General features: G+C 51.6%; 1 protein-coding gene across 3 annotated transcripts; it reads right to left on the bottom strand.

The window, feature by feature from the left end:
* Positions 1-235: 235 nt before the first annotated feature.
* HAUS5 (HAUS augmin like complex subunit 5) lies at positions 236-15,718 on the bottom strand. Of its 3 annotated transcripts, none has more exons than XM_066606384.1 (20): positions 15,633-15,718; positions 15,101-15,200; positions 14,949-15,011; positions 14,115-14,147; positions 13,691-13,715; positions 13,276-13,408; positions 12,949-13,096; positions 12,784-12,862; positions 12,622-12,701; positions 9,093-9,150; positions 8,603-8,796; positions 7,617-7,671; positions 7,287-7,432; positions 7,017-7,179; positions 6,861-6,941; positions 5,979-6,124; positions 5,216-5,327; positions 5,014-5,152; positions 2,049-2,181; positions 236-531 (listed from the first exon to the last, which is right to left on the bottom strand). In XM_066606384.1, the coding sequence occupies exons 2-20, from the start codon at positions 15,196-15,198 to the stop codon at positions 405-407; spliced, it is 2,013 nt and encodes a 670-aa protein (XP_066462481.1). In that variant the 5' UTR covers positions 15,199-15,200; positions 15,633-15,718; the 3' UTR covers positions 236-404. The 3 variants fall into 3 exon arrangements, with proteins under 3 accessions (XP_066462481.1, XP_066462482.1, XP_066462480.1); XM_066606385.1 differs by having other exon boundaries at positions 15,638-15,700; XM_066606383.1 differs by lacking the exon at positions 15,633-15,718 and having other exon boundaries at positions 15,101-15,626.
* Between the last annotated feature and the right edge of the window lie 1,629 nt (positions 15,719-17,347).

Here is a 17,347-nt window from a genome sequence, read left to right as displayed (position 1 = left end):
CGCCATTACCACACGTGACAGATGCACACGGATTTAGCCCAACGAATGCACATAATTCCCGCACGTGACACGCCGCCTCAACGCGGATTCACGTGGAATCGTGCCGGAAAGTCCAGACAAGTATATTCACAGGGCTAAATCCGTGAGCCGATCCACCGCAGAACCACACAGGTTGTAAACAAGAATGAGTCCATTCACTGACAGCAAGCGGATACAAACCGGTACAAGCAGGTGGTTTTGTTATAGGGTGATTGAGCTTTATTGACGGGACTGGACAATCAACAGAAATGTAGCACAAAGTCATTTAACTTGAGGGGTCTGATTTGGACAAACCCCGCCCCCTAGTAAAGGCCACGCCTCCGGAGGGCAAACGGTTGGCGTGGTAGTCCACTTAAAAACAACACTCAGGTCCTGGTGCCAGATGTCCTCTGCACGGCCGCCGACGCCACTGTCCAGCGATCTCGCCACTGCAGCAGGGTCTGGCCTCCTCGCTGTTCCCAGGACAGACAGTACTGCGCCGGCTGATCCCACCTGCGGCGGAGAGACGGGAAACAATGTGTTATAAATGGCGGCATGATGACAACGCAAATCATGGGGGGGTGAGGGTACCTGTCCAGCAGGTCAAATCACCAAGTCACAACCAATATGGCTGCTGCTGCGGCTCCTCCGTCACTAGACTGCTCTGCCGTTCAGAAGCCCAGGAAAGCTGGGTGCCACTATGCAAGCGCCGTAACGGCAGCAGTGCATGTTGCCTCCCAGCTTTCCCAGACTTCTGACCGGCAGGTCAGGTGAGTGATGCAGCCATTCATAACAAGTCACATGGTCATTCCGGGAAAGTTGGGTGACCTCTATGAAGGCTGTAATAGCGGCCGCGCACACAGATCGCCTGCGTAAAAGGTCCCGGACAAACCAAGATGGCCGCACCGTTTCTCTACCTGATGCGTTGGTAGTCTAAGACACTTCACTCTGCCCTGATTGGCCAGTGCTGTCCACATAAGCAGTGCTAGCCAATCACAAGCTGCATGTAGGATCTTAGCCTAGTGAGGCCTTCTAGTGAACCGTGCCCATCACGTAGTCAGAGAAACCGTGCGACCATCATAGGAGGGGGGGGGGGTTAACATAGTTATTAATACAGTTTCCTGTGGTATGGAGAACTCTACAGATAAGGGTCTCGACCTTAGAGCGGTCAGTACAGTTTAGTCACACGACCACGATCTCAGGCGTCCGTCTCTTATACCAATCTTACTTTTCCATTGTGGGCGGAGCAAGCCTCATGAATATTCATATACTCTACACCCCTCCCCCGCTACTCAGCCTGCCTTGGGGGCTCCACTTTTCAACCCATTAAACTTCATACGTAAACCACGCTGAAGCGATCTGCTTGACGGTTCATTACTTACAACAGTCCTGGGCTTCCTGCAGCAAGTGACCAGCCCCTCCCCCCAGCTCCTGATTGGCTGCCAGTGTTATATCGGAGCCGCCATAAGAGGAAGGACTGACAATCAGTTACTGCAGGAAGCCCGGGACTACCAGCCACACCGAGCGCCCATCGGACGGCTTTAGCTTGAACTGGCGATCACAAGGCCACAGGCTGCCATGCTAACTCATCGGCACCCCGCGATGGGGCTGTTCAAGAGGCAAAAAGGAGCCCCTCTCCGTCGGGTCAGTTCTGACAGCAGCATCTAAATGGTTAACAGCCAGGATCAGAGTCATCTCCGATCATGACTAGGTGTCAGAGACAGCAACGCACCATAATACCCCCCCCCCCCCCTCACACATCCGATGTAGAGGTCACCAAGGGGTTAATATTCATTGCTCCTCCCTCCAGACGGTGATTGACAGCATCCTCCCACACGCAGGGTAACACAGAGACCCGTCAATCCGGGACGGAGGGAGCAGCAAATATATGAATACGTCACGCTGCAGAGTAACATTTACAAGACCGAACAGATTGGTATCAGCAAACGACCTTTGAACTCAGCGTGCAAAACTAAGGGCCCCCAAGACCTGACAGGTTCCCTTTAAGAGTGTCGGCTCGGCGGACTCACCAGTCGATCACGGCCGCCTGCACCACCTCCTGGTACTCCTGGGCTTTCTCGCACTGCTGGACCAGCTGCTCGACTTTAGGGACCAGATGATCCACCTGGTGGGCGTAGTGAGCGGACAGGCGCTCAAACAGCGCTGCGGAGACAGGTGAAGGGTTAAACGGCAGCAGAAGCCTAAGGGGCGGCGGGTTTGTTACAGTGTACACGGGTCAACCAACAATCCTCTATGAGCTTAACCACTTCACGACCGGAGACTTAGCGCCTTTATTTTTGTCCCCGCCTCCCAAGAGCCGGAACGCTTTAATTCTTCCATTGCCAATCGCTGCGGGACGGAATGTTGTACTTTATTAACTTTTTTTTTTAAATGGCGCCGTTTACGGTATAAGGGAACGAGGAAAAAAGACACAAACTTTGAAAAAAAAATAAATGCAATTGCGCCATTTTTGGTGGGTTTAGTTTTTACAGCATTCACCATACAGGAGGCCGACCCGTGACCGCAGCGCTGCGGCTCAGGAAGATCGCGGCGACGCCAAGGTTATAGAGTTTTTAAGAGGTTTCTGTTTGTAAAAAGTTAATAAGTGAAGCAAACTTTACTTCCCGTCGCCGTATTCAGAGAGCCGTAGGAGTTCTTCTTTCCCCCTTTGATAGTCGGGCTGTATGAGGGCTCATTTCTGTAGTTTTATTACCACCATTTCGGAGGGGGGGGGGGGAAGACGTCTTTTATGCAAACTTTTTGGGAGCCGGGAAAAAAGGAAATATACATTATATCAAGAGCGACTCTGGTGGTTTTTGTTAAATAAATACATTAACCCCTTCCCGCTCCAGGGCGTAAGTTTACGTCCTGGGAGCGGGGTACTTCCTGCAACAAGACGTAAACTTACGTCCTTGGGATAGCGCGGGATCACTTATGAACTTGCACTATCCTGCAGCGGGAGCCGGCTGTCAGTCACAGCCCCCCCCCCCCCCCCCTCCCACTGTGAACCCCTTTCCTGCTGCCATCTATGTAAATCGTGGCATGGGAAGGGTTCACAGAGGAAGGGCGCTCCCTGTGACGTCACCGGACTTTCGTGATATAATCACAGAGAGCCCGGCTGGTTGCTATGGCAACAGGACGCCAGACGTCCTGTATTGCCATAGCCTGTGATCGCTGTATAAGTGATAAAGCAGGGCAGTAAAAATGAATAAAAAAGAAAAATGTAAAAGTTAAAAAAAAACACAAACAAAAAAAACAAGCCTTTTTTTAAATGCTTTTTCTCATATTAGCAGAAGTAAAAAAAAAAAATTAAAAATTAAAACCCCACATATTTGGTATTGTCGTGTCCGTAACGACGCATACAATAAGCTGCACAGGCTTTTGACTGTGCAGGGAAAAAAAAAAAAAAAAGTGTTAAAAAAAACGCTTAAAAAAAAAACAAAAAAAAAAAAAAAACTGAGGCAAAAATGCAAATTTTTAGCATTTTTGCCTCACTAAAAATGCAATAAGTGATCAAAAAAGCCATATGTACCCCAAAATGGTACTTATAAAAGCTACAGCTCGTCGCGCAAAAAATAAGCCCTTACAGAGCTCCATCCATGGAAAAATAAAAAAGTGACAGGCCTTAAAAAAAAAAAAAAAAAACTATGGCAGAATTGTTGCGTTTTCTCTCCCTGCTATCATAATGGAAAGGAAAAAAATTATTATTATTAATAAGAGTTTTACAATATAGTCCAAAAATGCCACCAATAAAAACTACAGTTCACCACGCAAAAAACAAGCCCTCATACGGCCGCGTCAACGGAAAAATAAAAAAAGTTATGACTTTTGAAAAAAGAAAATCCGCCAAAAACCGTTGCGTCCTTAAAGGGGTTGTCCCGAGCCAAAACCGCAAAATTTTAAATCTGCACATTCCCCCAGTCACCCCCCGGCATAAAGCAGCCCTTTAAACCGTTTAAAAACCGCTTCCTACTTACTGTTGAGATGAAATAATAACTTATAAAGTTCAGCAGCTAAGATGGCGCCTGTGTTGTCCCGCCCCACGGTGCATCGTGCTTCCAGGAGGCCTTCATGCGCTCCAGCAGCAGCGGCGTTCTGGCTCCGCCCCCGTCACATGTGCTGATTCCAGCCAATCAGGAGGCTGGAATCGGTACGTGACGGGGGCGGAGCTACGCGATGACGCGTACAAGGGGGCGGAGCCAGAATGCCGACTCGTGCCGGAGCGAAGAGATGGCAAAAGACCCTTCTGCGCAAGCGTGTCTAATCAGGAGATTAGACGCTGAAGTTAGACGGAGCCATGAAGACGGGGACGCCAGCGCAGGGAACGTAAGTGAATAACTTCTGTTTGGCTCATATTTAATGCACAATGTACATTACAAAGTGCATTAATATGGCCATACAGAAGTGTATAGACCCACTTGCTTTCGCGGGACAACCACTTTAAGCCAAAAATAGTCAGAGTCCTTAAGGGGTTAAAAAGGACCTCACCGTGTGGGATGAATATTGTGATATTTGAATACATTGTATATGGTGATACCAAATGTGTGTTTTTTGTGATGCTGCCTGCCAACCATTGCCACTAGCAGCGCTTCTGTGTGTGGCAGCCCTGGGAGCCTTCAGCGCCGGGCTGCCATGATGGCCCATCAGCACCTTCTGATTTTGCCGCTGGGGTCCCCCACTCCGCTGACTGATCAGACACGCGGTCAGCTTTGACCGCAGCATCTAAACAGTTAATCACAATCAGAGCCAACTCTGACTGCAGCAGTTACCGGCGGCGGCGGACAGCCATCAGGTATGGAGGGGGCTCTGCTCCCGGGCCGCTCCATCCACCCTTCAGGACGGTTACAGCCGTTGGGCCTGAAGTGGTTAACAAGCTGCACGCCGAACCGATACTTTGTAACAATGTATCAGAACAGGAGAGATCGGAGCTGCGATTGTCTATATGGATACAGTGTAACGACTCCTCAGCTGTGAGGCATCTCAGCCGCTACTCACTGTCCAAGTCGGGGTGTTGGCTCTCGCAGATCTGTTGCTGGACCCTGGTCACCGCCTGGTTCCGGTTATATAACAGGGAGCGCAGGAAGAGCTGCTGCCTCTTCATCTCCGCCACGTGGGTCAGAACCGTCTCCGGCGCCTGCGAGGAAGAGACGTCAGTCATCCTGTAAACCGCCAGCTCCACGCGATCATGTGACCTCACCTTATACAGAGGCAGGCGGATGACGGAGAAGATCCTCTCGTAGATGCCGGAGTAAGGAGAGAGGCGGTCCGACAGCCGGTTCACCGAGAGATCCTGAGCCGGGACCAGGTTCCTGCAGCACAACCAACACAAGCATCAGCCAACATCCTCTAGTCACAGCTAGAGCTGCAGTCCCAACAAGGTCCTGTGTTTGTAAAGGGTTAATAGATTTTAAAGCTACCCCACCCAGGACAGAAACTTGGATTGTGTGCGGACCTCCCGCTGCAACAGTAGGGATCAGAGAGAACGCCGATTCCAGCGGTTAACCCCTTACATGCTCTCTGTAACAGCATCAGCCTGCCTCCATGTAATCGTGGAGGGCTGATGGGTTGCCATGGTAATCGGACACCAGACAATGGCAAACAGCAATGATGCATTGCAGAACGGAAGTAAAGGCCCATTTAGACGGGACGAATGTCATGAAAACGATGCCCGACACTCGCCCCCGCAAGTACCCGCTCAGCTGCTTTTGCACAGGGACGAGCGTTGGGCATCGTTTGCCCGACATTCACCCCGTCTATACGGGCCCTAATGCAGAACGATCAGAGGATTGCAGGTTCAAGTCCCCTAGGGGGGACAAAAAAAAGTTATGGTGTCCTTGGGATCAAACTAGGCCGCGTCACCAAGGGGTTAAGCAACACCCAGATGAATTGCGAATGCAGCTCTGGATGCAACCGGGCCATAGTTTGTACGAAGAGAGATGGGAAATGGCGCAGCCGCTCACCCTTCCACAGACACGGTCCGCAGCGCGTGGAGGGAGACGGTACGGAAATGTTCGGCGTCCTTCATGGCGAAATCTTTCAGCCGCTGCGACTCGTGGGCGAGTTCCTGATGGCGCGGGATCAGCTGCTCCTGGACGAACTGCTGCACCTTGTGAGAGGAGAGACACGCAGCTCAATGGCCGCCCCAGACACCGATGGAGGGGATCCTCCTGTTCGCTGCACAAGTATACACGCCCCATGGGGCCAAGACTCATCACAAGAACACACCCCCCAAACTCCTCTGGACTTACTTTATAGGTTCAGTCAAGGCCTTGTTAAGGCCCATTTACACGCGATTATCGCTCAGAACTCATTCAAACCATGTCTTATGAGCGATAATGGTTGCGTGTAAAGGCTTTCATTGTTATAAAATCCATCGTTCGGCCCGCAGCTGATAGCAGGGACCGCACGCTGAGTTTCTCCACGGGAGCGCTGATAACATTGTCCTCCTGGGGGACAGTAGCTGAAAACAATGGAGCTACATGCAGATAACAGACCACCCGCTGTTATCTGCATACAGCGAAGGGAGGCTCTTTTACACACAAATGAAGCTACTGATGAGCATTAGTAGTTTGTGCAAAACGATCGCTCGGGCTGTCAATCATCCTAGCTTTTGAATGAACTTTGCGTGTAGATTGGGCTTTGGAAAGGAGGTGCTGGACGCTCATTTGCATAATTATACACGCCCCTGTCCCTCTTCTAGAATCGTATTCACAACTACAGTCACGTCTGGTTAGAAGGCGCCTGCTGCATAAGTCTACACGCCCTTCTGCACAAGTCTCCACTAGTATGCCCCGGTTCAGTCTGCGGGCTCTTACGGTATTTTGGGAGTCACATGACCTCACCTCCGAGCCGCTCCGCTGCAGTTCGGCCTTGAAGGCGGAGTTCCCCTTTATGAGGACTTGGATCTGTTTCTGGTTCCTCTCCTGCAAGGAGACAAGTGTTAAAGTAACGATCCCCTCGCATCGGTGACCCCGAGTTCCCCAGTTTGGGCCGCTCACCAGTAGGAGGCGCAAATCCTGGACGTTTTGCTGCTGCTGCTGTAGAAACTTCATTTCCTGCTTCCCGTGTGCCGCCTCCGCATGAAGTATCTGACATTCGTGGAACAGGGCATTGCGACAGCCGCGCAGGAGCACCAGGCGGAGCTCAGCGTCAAAGGCGGCCCTGCGACAGCGGAGAGATATGACATACGGAGCTGTGACTTGGAGGGGGAGGGGTTTAAGTTTTAGGGGGTGTGGCCTAAGAATCCCATTACCGCCTACACATCCTACCTTCTGGCCGCGGAGAGCTCGCTGTCGTCCGACAGCATTCGGTGGACTTCTTGTATCTGATAGGCCAAGTGTGCGGCGAGCTCCTCCGACTGGTGCTGAATGCTGCGAAGCTCAGACGTCACGTGGACCGACTGCGCCCAACCTTCCTGCGGAGCGGCGAGAGGGCAGAGAAGGGAGTGACCCCCAGCATTGTATAAACCATCACATGTGGAAGTTATGTGCGGCCCCTTCCTCTGCCAAGACCGGCGGGCACCGTCAAGAGTCACATCTGTGGATATTATGTGCCCCCCCATACAAGACCGGGACCCCTCCATCACACGCCAGACTCACCTGGATGAGGCAGCTGAACGAAGGGAGAACGTCCAACGAGTCGTCGTCCAACGACCTGAAAGACAGACGAAAACTAGTGAGCACGGGCGCAGCCGCCATTAACTGCCCTCACTCAGCCCAGTGATGTACTGAAATACCCCCATTACTGCAGATCTGCGTGGGAAAGCTGGGTGATCCTCCTTGTGGTGGGAAATGGTACGGCGGCCAGAAGTGTGTCAAATAAAACTACAGATCAAAAAACAAAAAAAAAAAACCCCACACTCTCAGATGACCATCAGAAGGGATGGAACCGTTCTGTTTGCACCCCCCTGCGGGGTAACCGGGAGAGTCCTGCCTCCCTGTCTCCACCTTTGGCACTTATAGATCAGTGATGAGGCATGCCTCCTATGGACTCCAAGCTAAAGGTTATTAGCTTGGTACCTGCAGGGGGAATATAGCAAGTAGGAGGAGCCAATTCTTCCTACTGCCTAGTGCCCGCCTGTAAGTGGCAGTAGCTATACCCGCGGTCATAGCCGTGTCCCCCGATGGTATGGACCAGAAAACCGCAATTTTACAAGCGCGGGATCGCACCTCGCTGTGATATTACGGCCCTCACTTCAGATCGGCCATTCACACGGGCTGAATGTGCATCGCCACTTGGATTCCGCTTCCAGCTCTGCAGATTTCTGCCCCGGCGATGCCCCTTTTCTTCCCGAGGAGCTGCACGGACATCTCAATGAGCAAACCCGCAGGCAGACTTCCTGACACAGAAGACGTGGATTCCAATTCGGCGCTGTATAGACCGCGGTACGGATTTCCATCACAACTAGTGGCGTGCGGATTTGCTGGGGATTTGCTATTCCCATGTCAGAGAAGCGCAGTGCGATTAACCCCTTACCTGCACCGATGCTATTGGGAGAGGGAATATGTTTACACTACCGGACCTTACACTGGATACATTGTAACAAACCCTGCGCTGATCATGTGATTAGCGTCATGGCGATCACCGTGCGCGTTTGGATTCCTCCAGGTTCCCTCTGGTTTCATGGCCGCTCCTCGTGGCTTGGCGGACGCTGCAGGACGTCTCTGCGGGTTCTGCGCCGAGTGAAGCCTGCAGCTTCTTCATCTCCTGCGTGGACTCCAAGGCGAGATGTTCCAGGGACGACAGTATGTGCTTCGCAGGCCGCGAATTCCAGAGCTTCTGCAAAAACACGAGGAATGGGGGAGGGGCGTTCAGCAGAAAAAAAACTAAGACAAACTACTTCTTACTTTTTTTTTTTTTTTTGTGACTCCTGAAACGGTCCAGATTTTTGGATACTCCAAACCATCAGAAGGACCAGGTGCCTACAGCGGCCACAAGGGTGAACGCCGGACCATCAGGTGATTACAGTTACCGCAGGAGTGGAATTATCAGGATTTTCCAGACCATATAGTGCCGGATTAAAGGACTTCCATAGAATACGCCGAGGTCCACTACCGTCTGCACGGCCGACTCACCTCTGACATAGCAAGCCACTGCTTGTGAGACATCGAGAGCAGATCCTCTCCTCCAGACCTGAGCGGGGAGGGGAGAAGGTTAGAGACAAGATCAGACGGCAGGGAGCTCAGACTAAACTAGCAGACGGGAGGGAATCTCCACAGACAGCAGCGAGACCACAATATACACGACAGACATTACTAGCAGATGGGAGGGAATCTCCACGTATAGAGCAGCGAAACCACAGTATAAGACAGACATTACTAGCAGATGGGAGGGAATCTCCACGTAGAGAGCAGGGAGACCACAACAAACAACAGACATTACTAGCAAACGGGAGGGAATCTCCATGTATAGAGCAGCAAAACCATAGTATAGGACAGACATTACTAGCAAACGGGAGGGAATCTCCACGTATAGAGCAGCGAGATCACAATATAGGACAGACATTACTAGGAGACGGGATGGAATCTCCACGTATAGAGCAGCAAAACCACAGTATAGGACAGACATTACTAGCAAACGGGAGGGAATCTCCACGTATAGAGCAGCAAAACCACAGTATAGGACAGACATTACTAGCAAACGGGAGGGAATCTCCACGTATAGAGCAGCAAAACCACAGTATAGGACAGACATTACTAGCAGACGGGAGGGAATCTCCACGTATAGAGCAGCGAAACCACAGTATAGGACAGACATTACTAGCAGACGGGAGGGAATCTCCACATATAGAGCAGCGAAACCACAGTATAGGACAGACATTACTAGCAGACGGGAGGGAATCTCCACGTATAGAGCAGCGAAACCACAGTATAGGACAGACATTACTAGCAGACGGGAGGGAATCTCCACGTATAGAGCAGCGAAACCACAGTATAGGACAGACATTACTAGCAGACGGGAGGGAATCTCCACGTATAGAGCAGCGAAACCACAGTATAGGACAGACATTACTAGCAAACGGGAGGGAATCTCCACGTATAGAGCAGCAAAACCACAGTATAGGACAGACATTACTAGCAAACGGGAGGGAATCTCCACGTATAGAGCAGCGAAACCACAGTATAGGACAGACATTACTAGCAAACGGGAGGGAATCTCCATGTATAGAGCAGCGAGACCATAATAAAAGGACAGACATTACTAGCAGATGGGAGGGAATCTCCACGTAGACAGCAACGAGATCACAATATAAGACAGACATTACTAGCAGATGGGAGGGAATCTCCACGTATAGAGCAGCGAAACCACAGTATAGGACAGACATTACTAGCAGACGGGAGGGAATCTCCATGAACAGGGCAACGAGATCACAATCTATACTACCTACCAAAAGTAAGTGGGCCCCTGAGCAAATATGAAAAGTAGCATTTATTTCCATATGTTAATATTTAGTGGCGCCCGCTTTGGCCCTAAAGGCATCGTATAGTCTCCAGGGATAAGTCATGGGGCCCAAATAGACTTGGCGCCCCTCCATTGAAAAAATAAATAAATAAATAGTTATTCTGTAAATACGTTGCATCTAACGTGGGTTTGGACACAGCAGTTCATCTCATGGATACCCCTACGTAACACAGTCACCATATTATTGTGAGACATCAGCTCTACACAGTGAGGGTGCGTTCACACGAGCGCATAAACGGCGCGTTTTTGCGACCAAACGTATAAATGTGACCATCTGAGGCAATGGTTTAGAATGTATTCGTTCGTACGGGCGATTTTACGGCGCGTAAACACGGCAACCCGAAAAAAAAACGGAACATATGCGACCGAAATACGCGCCAACGCATATTCGATGGCCGAAAAGATAGTTTGCGAAGTAGGAACAAACGAAAATACGCTTTCTAGCTCTGGTCATGATCGCCGGAAAACGTTCTCTCGGGCGATTATACGTTGCGTTCGTGCGAACGTAAATACGCCTACGCTCGTCTGCCCGCACCCTGATAGTGATTACAGTGCAGTTACCTCCAGTCATCACAATAGTCGTCTCCGATTGGTGAAGTCTGTTTTGTTCCCATCTGGGCCGACACGTCTGATAGGTCCCCCCAGCCATTACTTGCCTCACAGTTTCACCATCCTGCAGTTACTGCTAATGAACCTGTCAGTACCCCCAAAAGCATTGGCATCCCCCACACCCAAGTAAGGCCATCTGATGTGAAGATGGTGCAGCGCCATTTGTTATTCTATAGAATGTTCTTCCTTTGCTGTCCTATGACAACGCTCCTGGCATCACTGCAGACGGATCAATGCATTTTCTAAGACATAAATTGCCAGATATTTGCAGGATGAATGGAGGGAAAATACCAGCTGAAGTGTATCTGACATTAGTAGAAAACGTGTCATGGAGAACATCTGATGGTCCGGGTGGCTTCCATCTGTCTTACTGAGGAGGCTTCTTTCTGGCCGCTCTGCCATAAAGCCCAGATTGGTGGAGGCTGCAGTGATGGTCGACCTTCTGGAAGTTTCTCCCATCTGCACACAGGATCTTTGGAGCTCAGCCAGAGTGACCGTTGGGTTCTTGGTCCCTTCTCTCACCAAGGTCCTTCTCCCCTGATGACTTAGTTTGGGGGTCGGCAGCTCTAGGAAGGGTCCTGGTTGTTCTTCTATGTAACAATCATGGAGGCCGCTGGGCTCTTGGGAACTTTCAGGGCAGCAGAAATGTTTTATAGCGTCCCCAAATCTGAGCCTCCACACAATCCTGTCACGGAGCTCTACAGGCAGTTCTTACCTCATCATGGCTTGGTTTGGCTCTGATATGTATTGTGAGCGGTGAGACCTCATATACGGCCATGTGTCTATAATGTCCAATCTACTGAATTTACTCTAGTCCAGTAAAAAAAACACAATGATTCCTAACGTGTTTCCCCAAAAATAAGCCCTACCCTGATTTTCAGGGGGGCTTGAAATGTCACACACACACACACACACACACTTTCCCCGAAAAGAAGAAACGGTCTTATATTAAATTTTGCCCCAAAAGAAGCAGTGTCTTAATTTCAGGGTGGGAACCGGGGCATAGATTCACCTCGCAGCCGGCACCTGTGTTTCCCGCAAAGATCTCCCTAACGCTGCGGCAGCCAATCAGAGCGGGCGCTCGATCATTCACAGCCATTCAGTGAATGACATCACTGAATGGCTGTGATTGCTTCTTTAAGCGCCAGCTGTAATTGGCTGACGCTTGATCCAATCACAGCGCTCACTTGCTGAAGCCGGGGGAATTCAAAGCTCTGTTTACCAGACAGACTCCTCTGGCAGCGGGGAGGATTACACAGCAGCCTGCCGCAGCGTTGGGGAGATCATCACAGGAGACAGACGCCGGCTGCGCCTTTTTTGGAGCAAAATGTAATATAAGACAGTGTCTTATTTTGGGGAAACCCGGTAACATTCTGTTCTCGCTGTCATTATGGGGCACCGAGTGCAGAAATATAGGGAAAACGAGACCTTACTGCAGAGATCCTGAAACAGACATGACTAGCAGATGGGAGAGAATATAAAGCCATACAGACATTAGTAGTAGATGGCGGTGGAAGGGATCTCTACACTTACAGCATTGAGCCGGAAATCGTACCCTCATGAATGGAGGTCCAGAACTTTATTCGCGATTGGCAAACTTCCCGCACTTCTCTCTAATACGAAAGAAGAAGAAAAGCAAAGCATTATGGGAGAGACGTCTTTACCGAGGCACCCTACGAACCGAGTGATACGTACCAGGACCTCCGGCTCCGGGAACGTGCTCGAGGCCGAACTCACATCCAGGGCTGGGAATACCGGCTCCGTCTGCAACGCTCTGCTGATGCAACATACAAGGTGTGACGGATGCTCCCACCTCAGGATGACGTAGCAGTGCTGGGTGAGCGCAGTAGTCCTACCCACCTGCTGATCTCCTGCAGCTGCTCGCAGCGCTTCTGGATCCGGAGGTTATTCTCCCGCAGAGCCTCGCACCCTCCCTCACTCTTCTTGTTGTAGACCTGCAGCAGCAGCGATCGGCGGCGCAAATCGTGCGACTTGTAGTTGGACATTTCTATTGAGGGAGACAGAAAACTACTAATCCAGCTGGGCAGGGGGGCAAATACTTTAGTGAAGAAGAAGCAGAGAGGGGTCAGACATGAGACTAAGATGTAAAGGGATGGGAGCCATGCCAATATTGGCTCAGAGGGGGTGAAGACTTCTGCCCCCCGCTGTCAGGCGCCCGCCGCTCACCCTGGCCGACGATCTCCCTCTCGGTGCTCTGGATTTGCTCCTGCAGATGCTGCAGTTCGGAGCGCAGCTCCTGGATCTCCTGACACAACCGCTTCCTGCGCTGCTGCTGCTCCTTCTCCAGCGTGCGCTGCGCCTGGAAAAGCGGAAGGGTAAACACAGACAAAACAGCGCCATTATACCCATTAGACTCCTCCCCCTCCAGGCAAAACCGCAATGTGTGGAGAACAGGCGGCGACCCCAATATATACTAGCAGGTCCCAGAGGCAGCCGGCAAGGGGAGCGTTGCATATATTATCACGCCCCCATCCATATATAAGGGGCTGCCAAGACCCAGGAATCCCCTTGTCTAATGAACGGTACGGGCGGCCCCGCAGCGCTGGAGGTGCGAGAGCGCCGATCCGGAGGGCAGACCTACCTGCGAGTACTGCAGCTGCTGATACCTGGACTGCGAGTTAAGGAGAAAACACGGCTGCGGTCTGAAGGGACGGCCGCGCAATTTACGACAACTGCAACACAACACACCTTCAAAACATGCAAACGCAAAAACCGCGCCTGAAGACCATGTGGCTTATACAGGCGGACTTTTTTTCAGCCTCATCGTGTGACGCGCCCGTTGGGGGGGGGGGAGGAGGAGGAGAAGCCCCAAAGTGAAAATAATTGGAATGTGGCCTCCACGGGACGGCGGCGCCGCGGGCTGCTCTACTGGCCATCCGCAGCAGGAAGCAGAGCCACAGCTTCGGAATTACGCGGCGCAGTTTGAACAGATCCGTAAACGCGCCCAGCAGGGAATTCAGCGGTTTGTTCTCCTCCGCAGCGGCTGACCGTTCTGTCAAGGATACCACAGGAGGTTCCCCTCAATGTTCTTCACCGTCCTAAAGGGGAACAAAGAGTTTAGACAAGGTGGAAACTTTTGCAATGGGGGCACCTCTCCCCTCCCCCTGCATTGGCCATCGCATCACCCTACAACTACAGCAACGGGCGAGCTGTCTGATGCAAGGCTACTGGGGGTCCCCAACCTGTTCTGGGGGGCCAGTACGAAGAGCCGGGGTTCACTGAGCAGCAGCTGCCCTTTAACCCCTTAGTCACCTTTTCACAATGGTCAGTAATGGGCCGCATTCTGACACCGATGCCTTTTTATGGCGCTGCATCAGAATACAGACAGGGGTCTCCCGTGCCGGTAGGAGGGGGTCCGGCCGGCTGATGACAGACAGGCTGCAGCTCTAATGGTGGGGACCGGTGAAACCGCCAATCCCAGCCGATAACCCTTTACATGCTGCAGTCAACACGACCATGGCATGTAAAAGGCTGACAGAAGGCGGGGCTCCCTTGTCACCCACCGGACCCCACAACTTCAGAGGCCAATATAATACACTGCATGGCTTCAGTATTGCGTGATGCGAGCCGCGCCAAAGAATGCTGCGTGTGACTCACTACACGGCCGCAGCATGCAAGATAAAACCACCACAAGTTTAGTACTGGCCGTCTGAGTCAGCGCATCTAACCGGCGCAGCGGGCGCCACGGAGACCGCTGATATCATAAACGGGAGAGAAAGCGATAAAAGTCACCAAACGGTTCAACTTAAAACGTACAAGAAAAAAAAAAAGGAAAAGTTGGGAGATCGTTAGGCGTAACCATTAAGGGGTTAACGAGGCTCACGGACCCCCAGACTCACCTCTGGCTGCGCACGTGGCGTACGGCGTATCTCCAGATGTCGGCGCACTGACCAATGAAGAGCCTGCAAGACAGAAGAGCGTCAGGGGCAATGCGGGCCGTGGCGGGGCAGGGGCAATGTGCGCCGCGGCTGGTTAGCTGATCGCGCCCCACCTCTGCAGCATGTCCTCCGTCGGGGCTTTCAGATGTGGGATGTTCATCTCTTCCAGCGCCCAACGCCGCAGCTCCTGCGCCAAACCGCGGCGCTCCATCCCTGCAAGATAAAGGTCACTCAGATCAGGACCTCCGCTTGCTGTCAGGGATCCCCCTCCGGCTGTCACTGCAGTTTCTGTTCCCATGACAGCAAGCAGAGGTCTTGGAAGCAGAAAGGAAATCATTTAGCACCCTCTACTGGCGGCCCGGAGGCAGCACTACAAGCCTCAGCATGTCTTGTATGAGAAGCACAAGTCCCAGCAGACAGTCTAACTAGTCTGTAGAACTACAAGTCCCATCATTCCCCAACCGCCTACATGTACTGTAGTACTACAACACCCAGCAGTACAACCTGAAGGCTACAGACTCCAACATGCATCTGGCAGGCGGGACTACAAGTCCCAGCAGAGCCTGACTGTCAGGAGGTGTAGTACAATAACCCCGCCGAGGACTACAAGCCCCATCATTTCCTGCTCAGCCCGACTCATCTCACCACACCTTTCAGTCTTCCCGCCTATCGCTGGTGGCGCGACATTTCGGTGTCATCACCGGTTATTTAACGTCACGGGGCTGCAGTTCTCACATTGTACCAGCAGAGGGAGCCCGCGCGTCACAGCCGTCTGAGCAGGGACAGCCAGGAGCCGTGCGCGACATCTTGTGGTCAGTGGTGTGTACTGCATTACCCTGTTTTTTCACAATTGTATCCAGTATATGTATCTCTCAGCACTGACTGCTGCCGCTCTGTCCTCGTTCACATCAGCCAGTAAGTCCTGCGATATCGTCTTTTATTGGCTATTTTTGGGGAATTTCACGGTATTACTAACACACACATGAATAGAACCCATTATTTTCGATGGCTTAATTCAAATGAGCGTTTTTTTGCTCAAACCGAGATTGAAAATCACAGCAAGTCCTCTTTTATATCAAAACTTCCTCGCATCACTTCGGGAAAGTAGTGATCAGTGGAAAACCTCGCACCGTAGTCACGTGCGCCTCTCAAAGTGCGATGCTGCTGCTGGCCCTGTTGGAAACAATGGGCAGTGCGATGCGAGGGCGCGCCCAAAGATAAGACGTGCTACGAAAATAAAAATCACTGATATATATGACCCCGTTTATAAGAATGGAATGCATATTCGTGAGAGAGTTCTGCGTCTCACAACACACAAATCTTCTGTAAGAATCGCAGCCGCGTGAAAACCGCCTCAGACCCAACGTCCGCGGGCAAATTCAAATTGCGGAACCCGCACGCACGAATCGCAGTTCAAGCTGCCCATAGGAGACATGGGCGTCCACAGCTGAATTAACGCATGTGGATTACCTTTTGTTCCCGCACGGACGGCTTCCATTGAAGTCTATGGAAGCCGCCTGATCTGTGGCCCATCCGCAATTGAATTGCGGACAGACTGTGAATTCTGCGAGAAAGCAGGAGATTTAAAACAAAAACTACTGCGCACGTGCGGCGACGTACTGGCCGGCGCTTCCGCAATCATACATCATACAGACCCAGACAGGTAAGCGCTGTCCTCGACCGCGGGCAGGGTGGGATTCCACTGCGGGCTCAAGCATGCAGACTCTGACCCGCCTGTGGACACGAGGCCTAAGGCCGAAACACTACTGACTGGGAAGAATATTTTAACTCTTTAACCCCTTAAGGATGCGGCGTTTCCCCCCCCTTTTTTTGTTTTTTCACCCCTTTTAAAAAATCGTAACTCTTTTATTTATCCACCGCTGTCACTGTATGGCCGCCTGCAGACGACCAGGTCAGATCCCGCTGCGAAGATTCTCGAAGCGGGATCCGATCCGTGCCCCTACAGTGACCAGTGCGGCTCACCTGCTCCCGCGGCTCCTCCGCTCTTCTATGTGCCGGCTGCCGCTCAGCCGATGCATCACTGGGGGCATTTCTATGCAGGCCTCTGTGAGACCCGCACAGAAATAGGACATGCCGCGATTGTTTACCGCACATGTTTTCACGCGGTCAAATCGCGGCGGTCTGCACAGAATTGCATTATCTAATGCAATCCTACGGCGGTGGACACGGGCGGAAATTTTCATCGCAATATGTCCGCCCGTCTGTAGGGGGCCTATGAGGGCTGGTTTTTGCGGGACAAGTTGTATTTTTCAATGGTGCCATTAAATGTACTGGAAAAATTCTAAGTGGAGTGAAATGGAAAAAAAAATAAAACCTCCCATCTTTCGGGGCGTCTTGTT

This window comes from Eleutherodactylus coqui, chromosome 6 (assembly GCF_035609145.1).
Source record: "Eleutherodactylus coqui strain aEleCoq1 chromosome 6, aEleCoq1.hap1, whole genome shotgun sequence".
Taxonomy (NCBI): domain Eukaryota; kingdom Metazoa; phylum Chordata; class Amphibia; order Anura; family Eleutherodactylidae; genus Eleutherodactylus; species Eleutherodactylus coqui.
The sequence above is the reverse complement of the archived record's forward strand: the minus strand, read 5'-3'. Positions and strand labels throughout refer to the sequence as shown.

Coding starts and splice junctions, on each gene's coding strand:
- HAUS5 (XM_066606383.1), bottom strand. CDS start 15,324: ATGATTTCCTTTCTGCTTCCAAGACCTCTGCTTGCTGTCATGGGAACA. Junction 13,097..13,275: donor GAGGGAGATCGTCGGCCAGG/GTGAGCGGCGGG, acceptor CTCCCTCAATAG/AAATGTCCAACTACAAGTCG. Junction 7,180..7,286: donor GAGCTCTCCGCGGCCAGAAG/GTAGGATGTGTA, acceptor CCGCTGTCGCAG/GGCCGCCTTTGACGCTGAGC.